Source organism: Salvelinus fontinalis, chromosome 18, assembly GCF_029448725.1.
Source record: "Salvelinus fontinalis isolate EN_2023a chromosome 18, ASM2944872v1, whole genome shotgun sequence".
NCBI classification, from domain to species: domain Eukaryota; kingdom Metazoa; phylum Chordata; class Actinopteri; order Salmoniformes; family Salmonidae; genus Salvelinus; species Salvelinus fontinalis.
In genome coordinates this window covers 27,540,033-27,555,479 of record NC_074682.1, presented here as the reverse complement: position 1 = coordinate 27,555,479, position 15,447 = coordinate 27,540,033, and the positions used below count along the sequence as shown (strand labels likewise).

At 44.6% G+C, this 15,447-nt stretch overlaps 1 protein-coding gene across 17 annotated transcripts in view; it reads right to left on the bottom strand.

Annotated features, from left to right (window-relative positions):
- The window catches only part of cacna1da (calcium channel, voltage-dependent, L type, alpha 1D subunit, a), a 127,748-nt gene that overhangs the window by 4,681 nt on the left and 107,620 nt on the right, over positions 1-15,447 (bottom strand). For 14 of the 17 annotated variants that reach the window (XM_055870041.1, XM_055870044.1, XM_055870054.1 and 11 more), the window contains 8 exons: positions 13,052-13,168; positions 12,047-12,459; positions 11,179-11,205; positions 9,799-9,927; positions 8,293-8,459; positions 7,887-7,993; positions 7,387-7,541; positions 2,540-2,705 (listed from right to left, as the gene is read on the bottom strand). In XM_055870041.1, coding sequence (XP_055726016.1) covers positions 2,540-2,705; positions 7,387-7,541; positions 7,887-7,993; positions 8,293-8,459; positions 9,799-9,927; positions 11,179-11,205; positions 12,047-12,459; positions 13,052-13,168 — 1,281 coding nt within the window. The remainder of the gene's footprint in view (positions 1-2,539; positions 2,706-7,386; positions 7,542-7,886; positions 7,994-8,292; positions 8,460-9,798; positions 9,928-11,178; positions 11,206-12,046; positions 12,460-13,051; positions 13,169-15,447) is intronic. The other 3 variants (XM_055870042.1, XM_055870048.1, XM_055870043.1) reach the window with 2 other exon arrangements.

The window sequence follows — 15,447 nt, the reverse complement described above, 5'->3', positions numbered from 1 at the left end:
GACGAGGAATAGGGCCGAATACAAACGGTTCAGTCCGCAAAGCAATCAAGCCAGCTAAACGTCGGTATAGTGACAAAGTTGAGTCCCAGTTCAATGGCTTAGACACGAGACGTATGTGGCAGGGTCTACAGATAATAACAGATTATAAAAGGAAAACCAGACACTGTCGTTTTGCTTCTGTATAGGCTGAACACCATCTTTGCTCGCTTTGAGGATAATACAGTTTCACCGACGCGGCCCGCTATCAAGGCCTGTGGGCTCCCCTTCTCCGTGGCCGACGTGAGTAAGATATTTAAGTGTGTTAACCCTCGCAAGGCTGCCGGCCCAGATGCTATCCCTAGCCATGTCCTCAGAGCATACGCAGACCAGCTGGCTGGTGTGTTTACAGATATATTCAATCTCTCCCTATCCCAGTCTGTTATCCCCACATGCTTCACGATGGCCACCCTTGTCCCTGTACCTAAGAAAGCAAAGGTAACTGAACTAAATTACTATTGCCCCGTAGTACTCACCTCTGTCATCATGAAGTGCTTTGAGAGACTAGTCAAGGATCATATTACCTCCACCTTACCTTACTTACTTGGGTCCATGGCCAGTTTCCTGGCCATGGACCCAAAATATTGATGTTTTGTTCCCCAAGCCACTTAATTATCATTTTTGCCTTATGGCAAGGTGCTCAATCATGCTGGAAAAGGCATTGTTCGTCATCAAACTGTTCCTGGATGGTTGGGAGAAGTTGCTCTCGGAGGATGTGTTGGTACCATTCTTTATTCATGGCTGTGTTCTTAGGCAAAATTGTGGGTGAGCCCACTCCCTTGGCTGAGAAGTAACCCCACACATGAATGGCCTCAGGATGCTTTACTGTTGGCATGACACAGGACTGATGGTAGCGCTCACCTTGTCTTCTCCGGACATGCTTTTTTCCGGATGCCCCAAACAATCGGAAAGGGGATTCATCAGAGTAAATGACTTTACCCCAGTCCTCAGCAGTCCAATCCCTGTAACTTTTGCAGAATATCAGTCTGTCCCCGATGTTTTTCCTGTAGAGAAGTGGCTTCTTTGCTGCCCTTCTTGACACCAGGCCATCCTCCAAAAGTCTTCGCCTCACTGTGCGTGCAGATCCACTCACACCTGCCTGCTGCCATTCTTGAGCAAGCTCTGCACTGGTGGTGCCCCGATCCCGCAGCTGAATCAACTTTAGGAGACGGTCCTGGCGCTTGCTGGACTTTCTTGGGCGCCCTGAAGCCTTCTTCACAACAATTGAACCGCTCTACTTGAAGTTCTTGATGATCCGATAAATGGTTGATTTAGGTGCAATCTTACTGGCAGCAATATCCTTGCCTGTGAAGCCCTTTTTGTGCAAAGCAATGATGACAGCACGTGTTTCCTTGCAGGTAACCATGTTTGACAGAGGAAGAACAATGATGCCAAGCGTTATTTGAACTCAATCAGCATGACAGAGTGATCTCCAGCCTTGTTCTCGTCAACAATCACACCTGTGTTAACGAGAGAGTCACTGACATGATGTCAGCTGGTCCTTTTGTGGCAGGGCTGAAATGCAGTGGAAATGTTTTTTGGGGATTCAGTTCATTTGCATGGAAAAGAGGGTCTTTGCAATTCATTCCAATTCATCCGATCACTCTTCAAAACATTCTGGAGTAACTGCAAATTTTCATCATACAAACTGAGGCAGCAGACTTTGTGAAAATGTATATTTGTGTCATTCTCAAAACTTTTGGCCACGACTGTATATACTGTACTCTATACTATGCCACTGTATCTTAGTCCAATGCCGCTCTGACATATATGTATATATATTCTTAATCCATTCCTTACTTATATTTATGTGTATTTTGGGTATATGTTGTGAAACTGTTAGATATTACTTGTTAGATATTACTGCACTGTCGGAGCTAGAAGCACAAGCATTTCGCTACACCCGCAATAACACCTGCTAAACACGTATATGTGACAAATAAAATAGCTACTCTGAAGCTAGCTTGTCGTACTAGAAAGCAATATAAACAAGTTGAAAAAAAGTAACTACAAAAAACGTTATCTTCTGAAGCAATTTGGTTATCGTGTCTTGATTGTAGAAGTTCTAATTTGCTATCTCACAAAATGAAGAGAGGTTTAGTCAGTGAGTCAGGCCGTCTCAATGGTAACCAGATACTCTTTTGCCATACATGCCAGTAAAACACCTTAAGTACGCACTTAGATAAGGAAATATTTGAGGGTCTCGATGCAATGCCCTTAAACAATTCCCTTAGGTAAGGTAAAATGATTCCTTAAGCTAAACCCTTAGGGGAAACACTTAAGATGTTTTATGGAAGCGGGCCCTGCTCCCTACAAGGTGTAGAATCTACACCCAGGCGTAGCTCATAAAAGGGATTATGCCCAGGTGGTATTATTTTTAGGTCCGGCGTAGAGCGTTGGACGTAGTTGGACGTAGTTACGACACACTTACGACCGACTGGTGCAACTGGCCCCTGGACACCAACCCACCCACCCTCCCCTTCCCTGCCCTCCCCTGCCTCACCGCCTCCACCAGGCTGGTAGCACTGCCTCTCTTCTGGTGGTAATGCTGTCGGTACTCTGGAGGCAGCTGGAGGTGGACGGGGGAGTAGGTCCTCTGGGAGTACTCTGGGTCGTCTGTGTACCACGAACTCTTCCTCACAGACACCTGGCTGCTGGAGGCGCTCTCCCTGAAGAGAAGAAGAGATTTAGACACTCTTGGAGGGCAATGGAAGAAAGGTGAAGGATGAGAATGATTGAATGAACACAGCAACTCGATGGTTATTATCAGAGTTCTACACAACTTTCTTCGGGACAAAATAATCAAAGTGAGCGTGGTTCCTGCAACCATTCCAAGACTAATTGTTTGTCGATTCTGTCGCGAAGGAATGGGATGCGTGGTATAGCGAGCAGAAGTAGTTTCGGTGTTTGGGTTTTTCACTTGTTATTTGGTCAAATCAAGAGCTTGGGACTATTAGGTTCTATCTGCATTTTTGTCAAAATGTAGTTATTGACATAGCCTTGTTCTGTTTAATGTTCTCTACTTATATGGCTATTTGCATTGACCCCCTTTTTTGCGCTGCTACTACTCACTGTTTATTATCCATGCATAGTCACTTCACCCCTACCTACATGTACAAATTACCTCAACTAACCTGTACCCCCGCACAATGACTCTGTACCGGTTGCCCCTGTATATAGCCTCGTTACTGTTATTTTATCATGTCACTTTTTTCCAACTAACTAATATTTTTTTTTCACGGTAAGGTCTACTACACCTATTGTATTTGGTGCATGAGACAAATAAAATGTGATTTGATTTGATATGTAGAACTCGAAATACCCCAGTGCACGCTGTTTAAGCTCAAAAGAATGCAATATAAAAATTACTAACAAGATTAAAACCAATGAGGGTTCGGAACTTTAACTTCTTATGGCTGAAGGGGCAGTATTGAGTAGCTTGGATGAAAGGTGCACAGAGGTGCCCAGAGTAAACGGCCTGCTCCTATGTCATAGTTGCTAATATATGCATATTATTATTAGTATTGGATAGAAAACACTCCGAAGTTTCTAAAACTGTTTGAATTATGTCTGTGAGTATAACATAACTCATATGGCAGGCAAAAACCTGAGAAGTTCCACTTCCTGTTTGGATATTTTCTGGGGGTGCCAGATTTTCAACCAAGCTCTCATTGAAAATACAGAGAGATATGGATGGGTTTTCACTTCCTACGGCTTCCACTAGATGTCAACAGTCAATAGACTCCCGGGTGGCGCAGTGGTCTGCGCCACCAGAGTCTCTGGGTTCGCGCCCAGGCTCTGTCGCAGCCGGCCGCGACCGGGAGGTCCGTGGGGCGACGCACAATTGGCATAGCGTCGTCCGGGGTAGGGAGGGTTTGGCCGGTAGGGATATCCTTGTCTCATCCGCTCCAGCGACTCCTGTGGCGGGCCGGGCGCAGTGCGCGCCAGCCAAGGGGGCCAGGTACACGGTGTTTCCTCCGACACATTGGTGCGGCTGGCTTCCGGGTTGGAGGCGCGCTGTGTTAAGAAGCAGTACGGCTGGTTGGGTTATGCTTCGGAGGACGCATGGCTTTCGACCTTCGTCTCTCCCGAGCCCGTACGGGAGTTGTAGCGATGAGACAAGGTAGTAATTACTAGCGATTGGATACCACGAAAATTGGGGAGAAAATGGGATAAAAAAATAAAAAATAAAATAAAAAACAGTCAATAGAACTTTGTCTGACAACACTAATGTGAAGGGGGGCCGAAGGAGACAGGAATGAATAATCACTTCCATGAGGTGCCCACGCATTGAACTGGCGCGTTCATGTGAGAGGGAGCTCCGTTCCATCGGTCAATTGAAGTCGATGTAATTCTCCGGTTGGAACGTTATTCAAGATGTATGTTAACAACATTCTAAAGATTGATTCAGTACATCGTTTGACATGTTTCTACTGACTGTAACGGAACTTTTGGACATTTCGTCACGTTATAGTGGACGCGCTTTGAGACTTTGGTTAGGGCGTTTGGTAAACAATTCGAAAGTAGCTAATTGGACATAAATAACGGACATTATCGAACAAATCAAGCATTTATTGTGGACCTGGGATTCCTAGGACTGCATTCTGATGAAGTTCATCAAAGGTAAGGAAACATTTATCATGTATTTTCTGGTTTCTGTTGAGTCCAACATGGCGACTAATTTGGCTATTGTTCTGAGCTCCGTCTCAGATTATTGCATGGTTTATTTTTCCGTAAGTTTTTTAAAAAATCTGACACAGCGGTTGCATTAAGGAGAGGTATATCTATAATTCCATGTGTATAACTTGTATTATCATCTACATTTATGATGAGTATTTCTGTTGAAACGATGTGGCTATGCAAAATCACTTGATGTTTTTGGAACTAGTGAATCTAACACGCCAATGTAAACTCAGATTTTTTAAATATAAATATGAACTTTATCAAACAAAACATGCATGTATTGTGTAACATGAAGTCCTATGAGTGTCATCTGATGAAGATAATCAAAGGTTAGTGATTCATTTTATCTCTATTTCTGGTTTTTGTGAAAGCTATCTTTCGCTGGAAAAATGGCTGTGCTTATTGTGGTTTGGTGGTGACCTAACATAATCGTTTGTAGTGCTTTCGCTGAAAAGCATATTTGAAATCGGACACTTTGGTGGGATTAACAACAAGATTACCTTTAAAATTATATAAGGCATGAATGTCTGAGGAATTTTAATTATGAGATTTCTGTTGTTTGTATTTGGCACCCTGCACTATCACTGGCTGTTGTCATATCGATCCCGGTAGCAGGATTGCAGCCATAAGAAGTTAAAGCCAGTTATCTCAGAATCATCTTTTTGCAGATAGAACCTTATAGTTCCAATATCTCAAAATAAAGTTTTTGCAGGTATTAGCATCTTTCGAATTTCGGAAAAGGGAAGGAATGTTCAGCCCGTAACTTCCAAAGAGAGAGGGTTTCGCTCCTCGTTCCGGTTCCGCTCCTCGCTTTAGCACCCCTTCATCTTTTATCTTAACTTCTCTGGGATATGTGGGACGCTAACGTCCCACTTGGCCAAAAGCCAGGAAAAATGCAGCGCGCCAAATTCAAATAAATTACTCTAAAAATCAATCACACATGAAATCACACATGAAAGACACCAAATTAAAGCTACACATGTTGTGAATCCAGCCAACATGTCTGATTTCAAAAAGGATTTACGGCGAAAGCACACCAAACAATTATGTTAGGTCAGTACATAGCCACAGAAAAACACAGCCATTTTTCCAGCCAAAGATAGGAGTCACAAAAAGCAGAAATAGAGATAAAACTAATCACTAACCTTTGATGATCTTCATCAGATGACAATCATAGGACATCATGTTACACAATACATGTATGTTTTGTTCGATAATGTGCATATTTATATCCACAAATCTCAGTTTACATTGGCGCCATGTTCAGATATGCCTCCAAAATATCCAGAGAATTTGCAGAGAGCCACATCAAATAACAGAATTACTCTTCATAAACTTTGATGAAATATACATGTTTTACATAGAATTAAAGATACACTTGTTCTTAATGCAACCGCTGTGTCAGATTTCAAAAAAACTTTACGGAAAAAGCAAACCATGCAATAATCTGAGACGGCGCTCAGATATAAACAACATTTCTCCGCCATGTTGGAGTCAACAGAAATACGAAATTACATCATAAATACTCCCTTACCTTTGATGATCTTCATCAGAATGCACTCCCAGGAATCCTAGTTCCACAATAAATTGTTGTTTTGTTCGATAATGTCCATTACTTATGTCCAAGTAGCTACTTTTGCTAGCACGTTTAGTACACATGTCCAAACGCTCGCGCAGATCCAGGCGAATGTCGGACTAAAACTTAAAAAAGTTATATTACAGGTCGAATAAACTTGTCAAACTAAGTAGAGAATCAATCTTTAGGATGTTGTTATCATAAATATTCAATAATGTTCCAACCGGAGAATTCCTTTGAATCTACAGAAGAAATGGAACGCAAGTCGATATCATGTGGAATGCGCATGACCAGGAACTGGCACTCTGCCAGACCACTGACTCAAACACCTCCCATCCGGCCCCACATCACAGTAGAAGCTTCATTCAACGTTCTACAGACTGTTGACATCTAGTGGAAGGCGTAGGAAGTGCAAACAGATCCACATCTTACTGGGATTTGAATAGGCGATGAGTTGAAAATCGACCACTTCCTGTTTGGATTTCTTCTCAGGTTTTTGCCTGCCATATGAGTTTTGTTATACTCACAGACATCATTCAAACAGTTTTATAAACTTCAGAGTGTTTTATATCCAATAGTAATATTAATATGCATATATTAGCATCTGGGACAGAGTAGGAGGCAGTTCACTCTGGGCACGCTATTCATCCAAAGTGAAAATGCTGCCCCCTATCCTAGAGAAGTTAAAGGGATAGTTCACCCAACTGACAAAATTACATATTGGTTTCCTTTCCCGGTAAGTTGTCTATGGACAAGCATTTTTGGACATGATGCATGAAAGATACTAATATTGGCCCTATTACTTGAATGGGATTTGTGCCACAAATGCTAAAACGTCAGCATGTGGAAACAGTGCCAGGGAAACTAACCCAAATAATTAATTGCTGTCATACCTTGTCCATAGACTGCTTACAGTGTTAGGAAACCAATGTGTCATTTGGTCATTTTATTTTGTTAAGTGCCAAAATAACAGATATATTAAAAATAAAAGTCCCACATTACAGTCACAAATTAGGGTTTCACATTACTAAAACCAATCTGTAGCCTTCATCAGAAGAACAGACAGAACAATGAAGGAGTCTTTTATATACCTGCGTCCGGGGAGATCGACCCTGATGAGGGGCGTGTAGTAGGGCGACTGTTCCTTACTGGCCGGAGTGGCGGGGGGAGTGGCCCAGGAGCGGGTGGAGCGGGTGGGGGAGAGACGGTGGGCTCTGCTGGAGTCCAGCCCTGCTACAGCCATCACCTGTAGAGGAAGGGACGGACGGACGGAAAGGAACAAACACACTGGTCTAGAACCCCTGGTAAAGCACTGTGTTGGTGAATCAATTCATGCAACATAGTGCACTAGTAATATGAATGTGTGTGAATGTATGTGTGAACTACATGGCGGTGCATTCGGTGCAGACGCAGAGCTGTCTACTGTATGTGTTACCTGGTGGTACATTCCATGCAGTTGTACAGCAGTGCACTGTGAGAAGTGTGTGTGTGTGTGTGTGTGTGTGTGTGTGTGTGTGTGTGTGTGTGTGTGTGTGTGTGTGTGTGTGTGTGTGTGTGTGTGTGTGTGTGTGTGTGTGTGTGTGTGTGTTACCTGGTGCTGCATTAGGTGCAGTGGTAGTGCAGTGCGTTGGTGTGGTAGCTCGTCCTGACTGCCTTGCCTTCTCAGGCACTCAAAGTTGAAGGAGGGCCTCCGGTGACCTGGGTGTGTGGCGGATAGGTGGACAAGACAGGAGGATAAAACTAGTGAAACTAAACTACTCATGCAGGAAACAATGACGACATGCAAATAAAGGGCATCAACACACATTCACAAACAAACAAAATGTCATGAAGCTGTCTTTAAAATGATAGAGTACCAAGTCAGCGGCAAGGCAGTTTAATGAAAGAGTCAAAAACTGTGCGTGTGTGAATAGCTATTACCTTTTATCTAACCTCAGTAACAGTATATTTGACGACAAGTATCAGAAGCATTTCTGGGTAGAGAGGAGGGGCGTTACCTTGAGGCGTGGCAGGAAGCATCCGTCTCTTAGGCGACCTCCTTCCATCTTGGTAGAGGGGCTGCTCATCATCGTCATAGTAACTGTCGGGGTGGTGGTAGCCTCTAGGAGTCTCATACTCTGTGTCACTGTTCTGGTACCTGTCCAGGTATTCTTTATAGGACCTCCTGGAAGCCAAGGATAGGGTGTTGGAGGTGAACTAGCTACTTTTAAAAAATATAGCGGGCCACATTTAATAGGCTTCAGGTTCACATCTGGCTTGCGGGACGCTAGTTTGAGACCCCTGCTCTAGCAGAAGAGAACTAATTATGAGGTACACTACATGACCAAAAGTATGTAGACACCTGCTTGTCAAACATCTCATTCCAAAATCATGGGCATTAATATGGAGTTGGTCCACCCTTTGCTGCTATAACAGCCTCCACGCTTCTGGGAAGGCTTTCCACTAGATGTTGGATACGGGAACTTGCTTCCATTCAGCCACAAGAGCATTAGTGAGGTCGGACACTAATGTTGGACGATTAGGCCTGGCTCGCAGTCGGCGTTCTAATTCATCCCAAAGGTGTTTGATGGGGTTGAGGTCAGGGCTCTGTGCAGGCCAGTCAGGTTCTTTTACACCAATCTCAACAAAACATTTCTGTATGGACCTCGCTTTATGCACGGGGACATTGCCATGATGAAACACGAAAGGGCCTTCACCAAACTGTTGAAAAACAGCCCCAAACCATTATTCTTCCTTCACCAAACTTTACAGTTGGCACTAAGCATTCGGGCAGGTAGCGTTCTCCTGGCATCCGCCAAACCCAGATTTGTCCGTCGGACTGCCAGACGGTGAAGCGTGATTCATCACTACAGAGAACGAGTATAAAGTGCTCCAGATTCCAATGACGGCGAACTTTACACCACTCCAGCTGACACTTGGCATTACACATGGTGATCTTAGGCTTATGTGCGGCTACTCGGCCGTGGAAGCCCATTTCATGAAGCTCCCGATGAACAGTTTTGTGCTGACGGTGCTTCCAGAGGCGGTTTGGAACTCGGTAGTAAGTGTTGCAATCGGGGAAAGACGACTTTTACGCGCTACGTGTTTCAGCACTCGACAGTCCCGTTCTGTGAGCTTGTGTGGCCTACCACCTCGCGCTGAGCCGTTGTTGTGTCCTAGACGTTTCCACATCACAATAACTGCCATTACAGTTGACCAGGACAGCCCTAGCGCGGCAGAAATTTGACGAACTGACTTGTTGGAAAGGTGGCATCCTATGACGGTTCCACATTGAAAGTCACTGAGCTCTTCAGTACACGTCATTCTACTGCCAATGATTGTCTATGGAGATTGCATGGCTGTGTGCTCAATTTTATACACCTGTCAGCAACGGGTGAGGCTGAAATAGCCAAATCCACTAATTTGAAGGGGTGTCAGCATACTTTTGTATTTATAGTTTATAAACAATATATAAGATAATACATGTATTTCTGTGAGGCTATGCAGGTGGAGTGTTACTTTACCTGTCTCCTGACAACATGCTGTCGTCCTCGTAGAACTCCTCCCCGCTATAGTACTCTCCTGAGTACCTGTCATCGTCAAACTCCTCCTCCCGCCGGATGGTCGGGTGGCGGACGTCTCCTATGTGGGACCTGGGAGGGGGTGAGGAGTCAGGGTTCAGAGGTCAGAGGAGGGGTGGTGCCCAGTGGAGGCTGGTGTCACTTTCAAATCGGAGGATGGGCTCATTGTAATGGCTCGAATGGAATGAATAGAATGGTACCGGTTCCAGACATTACTATGAGCGGTCCTCCCTTCACTAGCCTCCACTGGTGGTGCTGGACTGCGAGGGGGGTCGTGGGGGAACAGGGCCATGCACTGCCATGCAGACGCAAACCTCCAGCCTCCAGGGGGCAGCGATGCAACAGAACCAACGCCCTCATCATCCACCACCACAGCCTCATCAAGACAACAGGGACATAGACAGTAGAAGCAGTAGACCAGTGGACATAGCATGTAGTATCGAAGACCATCCCTCAGTGTTCACTAACACTTCTTTTGTCAAAGGAAAACTATGGTTTCCTGTATGTTCATTTGGGAAGTCCTCAATCAAATGTATCAAAACTTACATTTCCTTATTATCACCCATCTCAGCCATGGTTTACTTAAAGGGATAGTTGACCCAAATTACAAAATTACATTTTGGTTTCCTTTCTCTGCAAGCAGTCTATGGACAAGGGAGAACAGCAATCTATGCTTTGGTTTTTCCATAGACTGCTTACAGGATAAGGAAACCAATATCATTTTGTAATTTGGGTGAACTGACCCTTTATTGAAAGACATTTCTGAGGGTTTTTATACTGGTCGTTGTTGGCCTGTTAGGAGTATCAGAGCTAGGGGTGAGTAAGGTAAGTTTCCATACATATCCATGTGGTTTGAGCATCCGAGTTCCTCCAAGGCAAGCACTTCAGTTCACTTCTCTTTTAGCAGTGCTCTCTTCCTAGCAGACACATGCACACAGCCAGACTGGTCTAGGGCTAGGCAGTGTGCTGGCCAATCAGGCCTCTCCTTTCTTTGTCAAACATCAGAACACTGGGTCAAGAGATACCACTCCACAGACAGGTGGTGGTGCAGAGACAGGGAGAGGGATGACTGACTAGAACACTCAGCACTAACTGAGCAGGGATTAGGGTTGCAAAATTCCAGTACCTTCCCCAAAACTCAGAGGTTTTCCAGAAATCCCAGTTGGAATATTGCCAGAACCAGTTACAGGCATTTTGCAACCTTAGCAGGGATGCAGTCAGTCACAAACTGGCCCCAAAAAACAGAATCGAAATGAAAAGTTCCCCTTTGTCATGGTGGACACATACTGCTCTAGACATACCTAGGAAAGTAACATACAGTACCTAACATAGGTCTCATAGTAGCGCCTTCTGTCCCAGAAAGCAGAGAGATGGTTGAGAGAAAGCATTTTGGTTAGGTAGAAGAAAGGGAGGAGAGAACAGAGAGAAAAGGGTAGGGGGTCATATATATCATACAGTATATGAAACATATACATGCATTCCTATATATGTATAATTGAAGAAGGAAGACAGAGGGATGACAGATGTGTGTACCAATGTTTGGGGGGGGGGGGCAACATTTTCTGAAATGATAAGAATTGAAATGGACTTTGAACCCAACCCTGGGATGCTCCAGAGAGATGTATTGACTGCTTGTGGGATGGGTAGCCTGAATAAATATAAAATGTGTGTCGTTAGCCACTTATATGGAATGAAGAAGCTGGGATTGGTCAGTTTAAGAGAGGGTCTGAGAGGGTACGTGCTATAGGTCAGTGACAAGGAAAACATTTGATAAGGAGAGGCTAGGTCCTGCCTTTGGCAATCTGTAATGATAGATACACAGAATGGCCTTATGGCTAATGGTAGCCGCATGCTTACTCTGCATGCTAATTTATATCCCAGGTTTGTTCTATTGTACAAAAACCCTTAGTGTTGACATCATCATACACACGTAGACAGCTGTATGACTACAAGGGACTCAGAGCGTCGCTCAGGTGAATTGACAAGGAGAAACGGAAGAGTTTAAAGGTTAGACATTATAGTTTCTAAACTATTGTGGCATTTGAAGTTTATAGTACATGAAGCTTCAAGCCACAGACGTTTCCCCATTCTCTCTTACTATAAGTAATCAATCACATTCAACAACACGTCTCGTCACCCATTTAATTTCACGGCCAGAGAGAGAGATGGCTGATGGTCAGTGTGTGGTCACCTTTGTCCTTGCGGCGTGCCGCGAGGAGGTAGCTTGTCGTAGTCGGGGTAGTAGGGGCCGCCACGGTGTCCAGGGTAACCGTTTGCGGGGGGCGGAGCGTGCTCGTAGTAGCGGTGGTGGTGCCCTCCTCCGTTGGGTAGACTGGACACGTTGGCATTGTTCAAGTTGATGTTGGTGGACTTGGGCGACTTGCCGTACGAGGAGTTGTGGTGGTGGTGGCGATGGTGGTGGTTAGGGTGGGACATGGCATTGGCCCGGCAGAGACGCCCCACCGGCTGCTCCATGTGGGCATAGTGCGGAGGCGGCTGCACTTGCAGGGGCCGCTGGGTGGCGTTGGTTTGGTGACTCGATGAGCGCCGGTGGTGGTCCCCGTTCACGTGGTTGACGTGGTTACCGAACAAGCCGCCGTTGCGCTGTGGAAGAAGACTCAAGGTGAAATGGTCAGAGACTACTTTCTGTTCAACACGGAAGATGAATATGCAACGCTACTTATGAGCAAACTGGGTTGACTTGTTGTGATTGTTGATTTGTTTTCCTTGCAGAAATCATTGTATGGGCGGAAAATAAGTTCAGAAGCTGGTTCAATGGTTCATGGTATATGTAAGCAAAATGGAGGCACTATAATTGCTTTTTTTTCATATCAACTGAAAAAAGAAAAACAGGCTTGGTTCTGAGATTAACATAGTACATTGTCCTTTTCCTACACCTACAGGTCTGATCTATGCAACGATGTCCAGTCCACCTTTGTGACTGAGTTTAGAGCATTGTGATTTTGGCCTGTAAATGGAAGGCGCTGCGCTATACAAATAAAATGTCATATTACAGACTGTGCATGTCTATGTCTGTTGTGTACAGTATATACCTCCAATAGGGACATTGATGTGGGGCATTATAGACTACCATTACCCTAATATTGCATTTACCCAACCAATCCATTCCAGCAAGACAAAATAAATATATGTGCCATACATTTACCCCCTCAGGCAGATTAATTGAACAAGTTACCCTATAAATCTCCTCGTCCTCCTCTGGAATAAAGTCTACTAGCTCGTCATCTTGCAGGTCACATGATATCGCTCGTCGAATTTCAGGCCCGATATCATGTAGCGTGCGAAGGCCAGCCTGTAACCATGACAATAGAGGGAGGGGCTAAGGGCTGGTAGGGTGAGTTCTCAAAGAGGCTCTTCACACACACACACACACACACACACACACACACACACACACACACACACACACACACACACACACACACACACACACACACACACACACACACACACACACACACACACACACACACACATACACACACACACACACACACACACACACACAAGATCAAAAACACACACGCAGACACACACACGCGCACACACAGCTGCCCTTTGCTGGCTCTCACGCAAAACCTGAAGTTTACAGACGCCCATATAGGACGGTGCTAGACAGACTGTGAGAGATGAGAACATTTATAAGAGACAAACAAAATGTGCTCCCCTGAATGTGCCCTGCCCTTCATGTGTCTCCTATGACATGACATTATTCTGACTGTGTGATACAGCTCTCCCTCACCAAAGGGTGCTCGCTTGGTTATGTGAGACATTTTGGTTACATCTTTGGCAGTGTAGAAAAAATTGCAACTACTCAGTATTACAGTTATTACAATAGGCACATACTGTACTTTACTTACTATAGATCAATTTCAACGAGGAAAATTATATCTAGGAATATGAGGGATATGAGGAGATATAGAGAGGAATAGCTAAACGGTAAAACCTCATGGCTTGAAGCTAACTGTGACGGAAACAGAAAAATAACTCATGGCTTGAAGCTAACGGTGACGGAAATAGAAAAAAACTCATGGCTTGAAGCTAACGGTGGCGGAAACATAAAAACCCTCATGGCTTGAAGCTAACGGTGACGGAAACAGAAAAATAACTCATGGCTTGAAGCTAACGGTGACGGAAACAGAAAAATAACTCATGGCTTGAAGCTAACGGTGACGGAAACAGAAAAATAACTCATGGCTTGAAGCTAACGGTGGCGGAAACATAAAAACCCTCATGGCTTGAAGCTAACGGTGACGGAAACAGAAAAATAACTCATGGCTTGAAGCTAACGGTGGCGGAAACATAAAAACCCTCATGGCTTGAAGCTAACGGTGACGGAAACAGAAAAATAACTCATGGCTTGAAGCTAACGGTGACGGAAACAGAAAAATAACTCATGGCTTGAAGCTAACGGTGACGGAAACAGAAAAATAACTCATGGCTTGAAGCTAACGGTGACGGAAACAGAAAAATAACTCATGGCTTGAAGCTAACGGTGACGGAAACAGAAAAATAACTCATGGCTTGAAGCTAACGGTGACGGAAATAGAAAAAAACTCATGGCTTGAAGCTAACGGTGACGGAAATAGAAAAAAACGAATGGCTTGAAGCTAACGGTGGCGGAAACATAAAAACCCTCATGGCTTGAAGCTAACGGTGACGGAAACAGAAAAACCCTCATGGTTTGAAGCTAACGGTGACGGAAACAGAAAAACCCTCATGGCTTGAAGCTAACGGTGACGGAAACAGAAAAACCCTCATGGCTTGAAGCTAACGGTGACGGAAACAGAAAAACCCTCATGGCTTGAAGCTAACGGTGACGGAAACAGAAAAACCCTCATGGCTTGAAGCTAACGGTGACGGAAACAGAAAAACCCTCATGGCTTGAAGCTAACGGTGACAGAAACAGAAAAACCCTCATGGCTTGAAGCTAACGGTGACGGAAACAGAAAAACCCTCATGGCTTGAAGCTAACGGTGACGGAAACAGAAAAAAGCTGCTGTGAGTGTGAGCTTCATGAGCTGATGGGTGATAGACACGTGAAAACATTGGATGACGATGGTGAGCGGACAGATACAATGGATGCGTCCCAAATGGCATCCTATTCCCTACATAGTGACCAGAGCCATGGTAGTGCACGATAGAGGGAATAGGGAACCTTTTGGGACGTTGCCAGATACGCACACATACCATTGTCAACATTAACATAGCGATGACATGCCTCTCAGAGAGAGACATACATTGATGTACGTCATCACATAAACAGGGTCATACTGTACACCAATTGCTTTGATCATGAATGACCTGCTGAATCATAAATCACAACATTAGCACACAGATTCTCAGTGTTTCAGGCACACACTTTCTCTTCACACACAATTCTTCACACATTTTGTAGACTTTTGTAGACTCTCTCTCAAACACACATACGCACGCACGCACGCACGCACACACACACACACACACACATACACACACACACACAGACACACACACACACACGCACGCACGTACACAAACGCACGCACGTACACACACGCACACACACAAATGCTCGATCGCACACACACA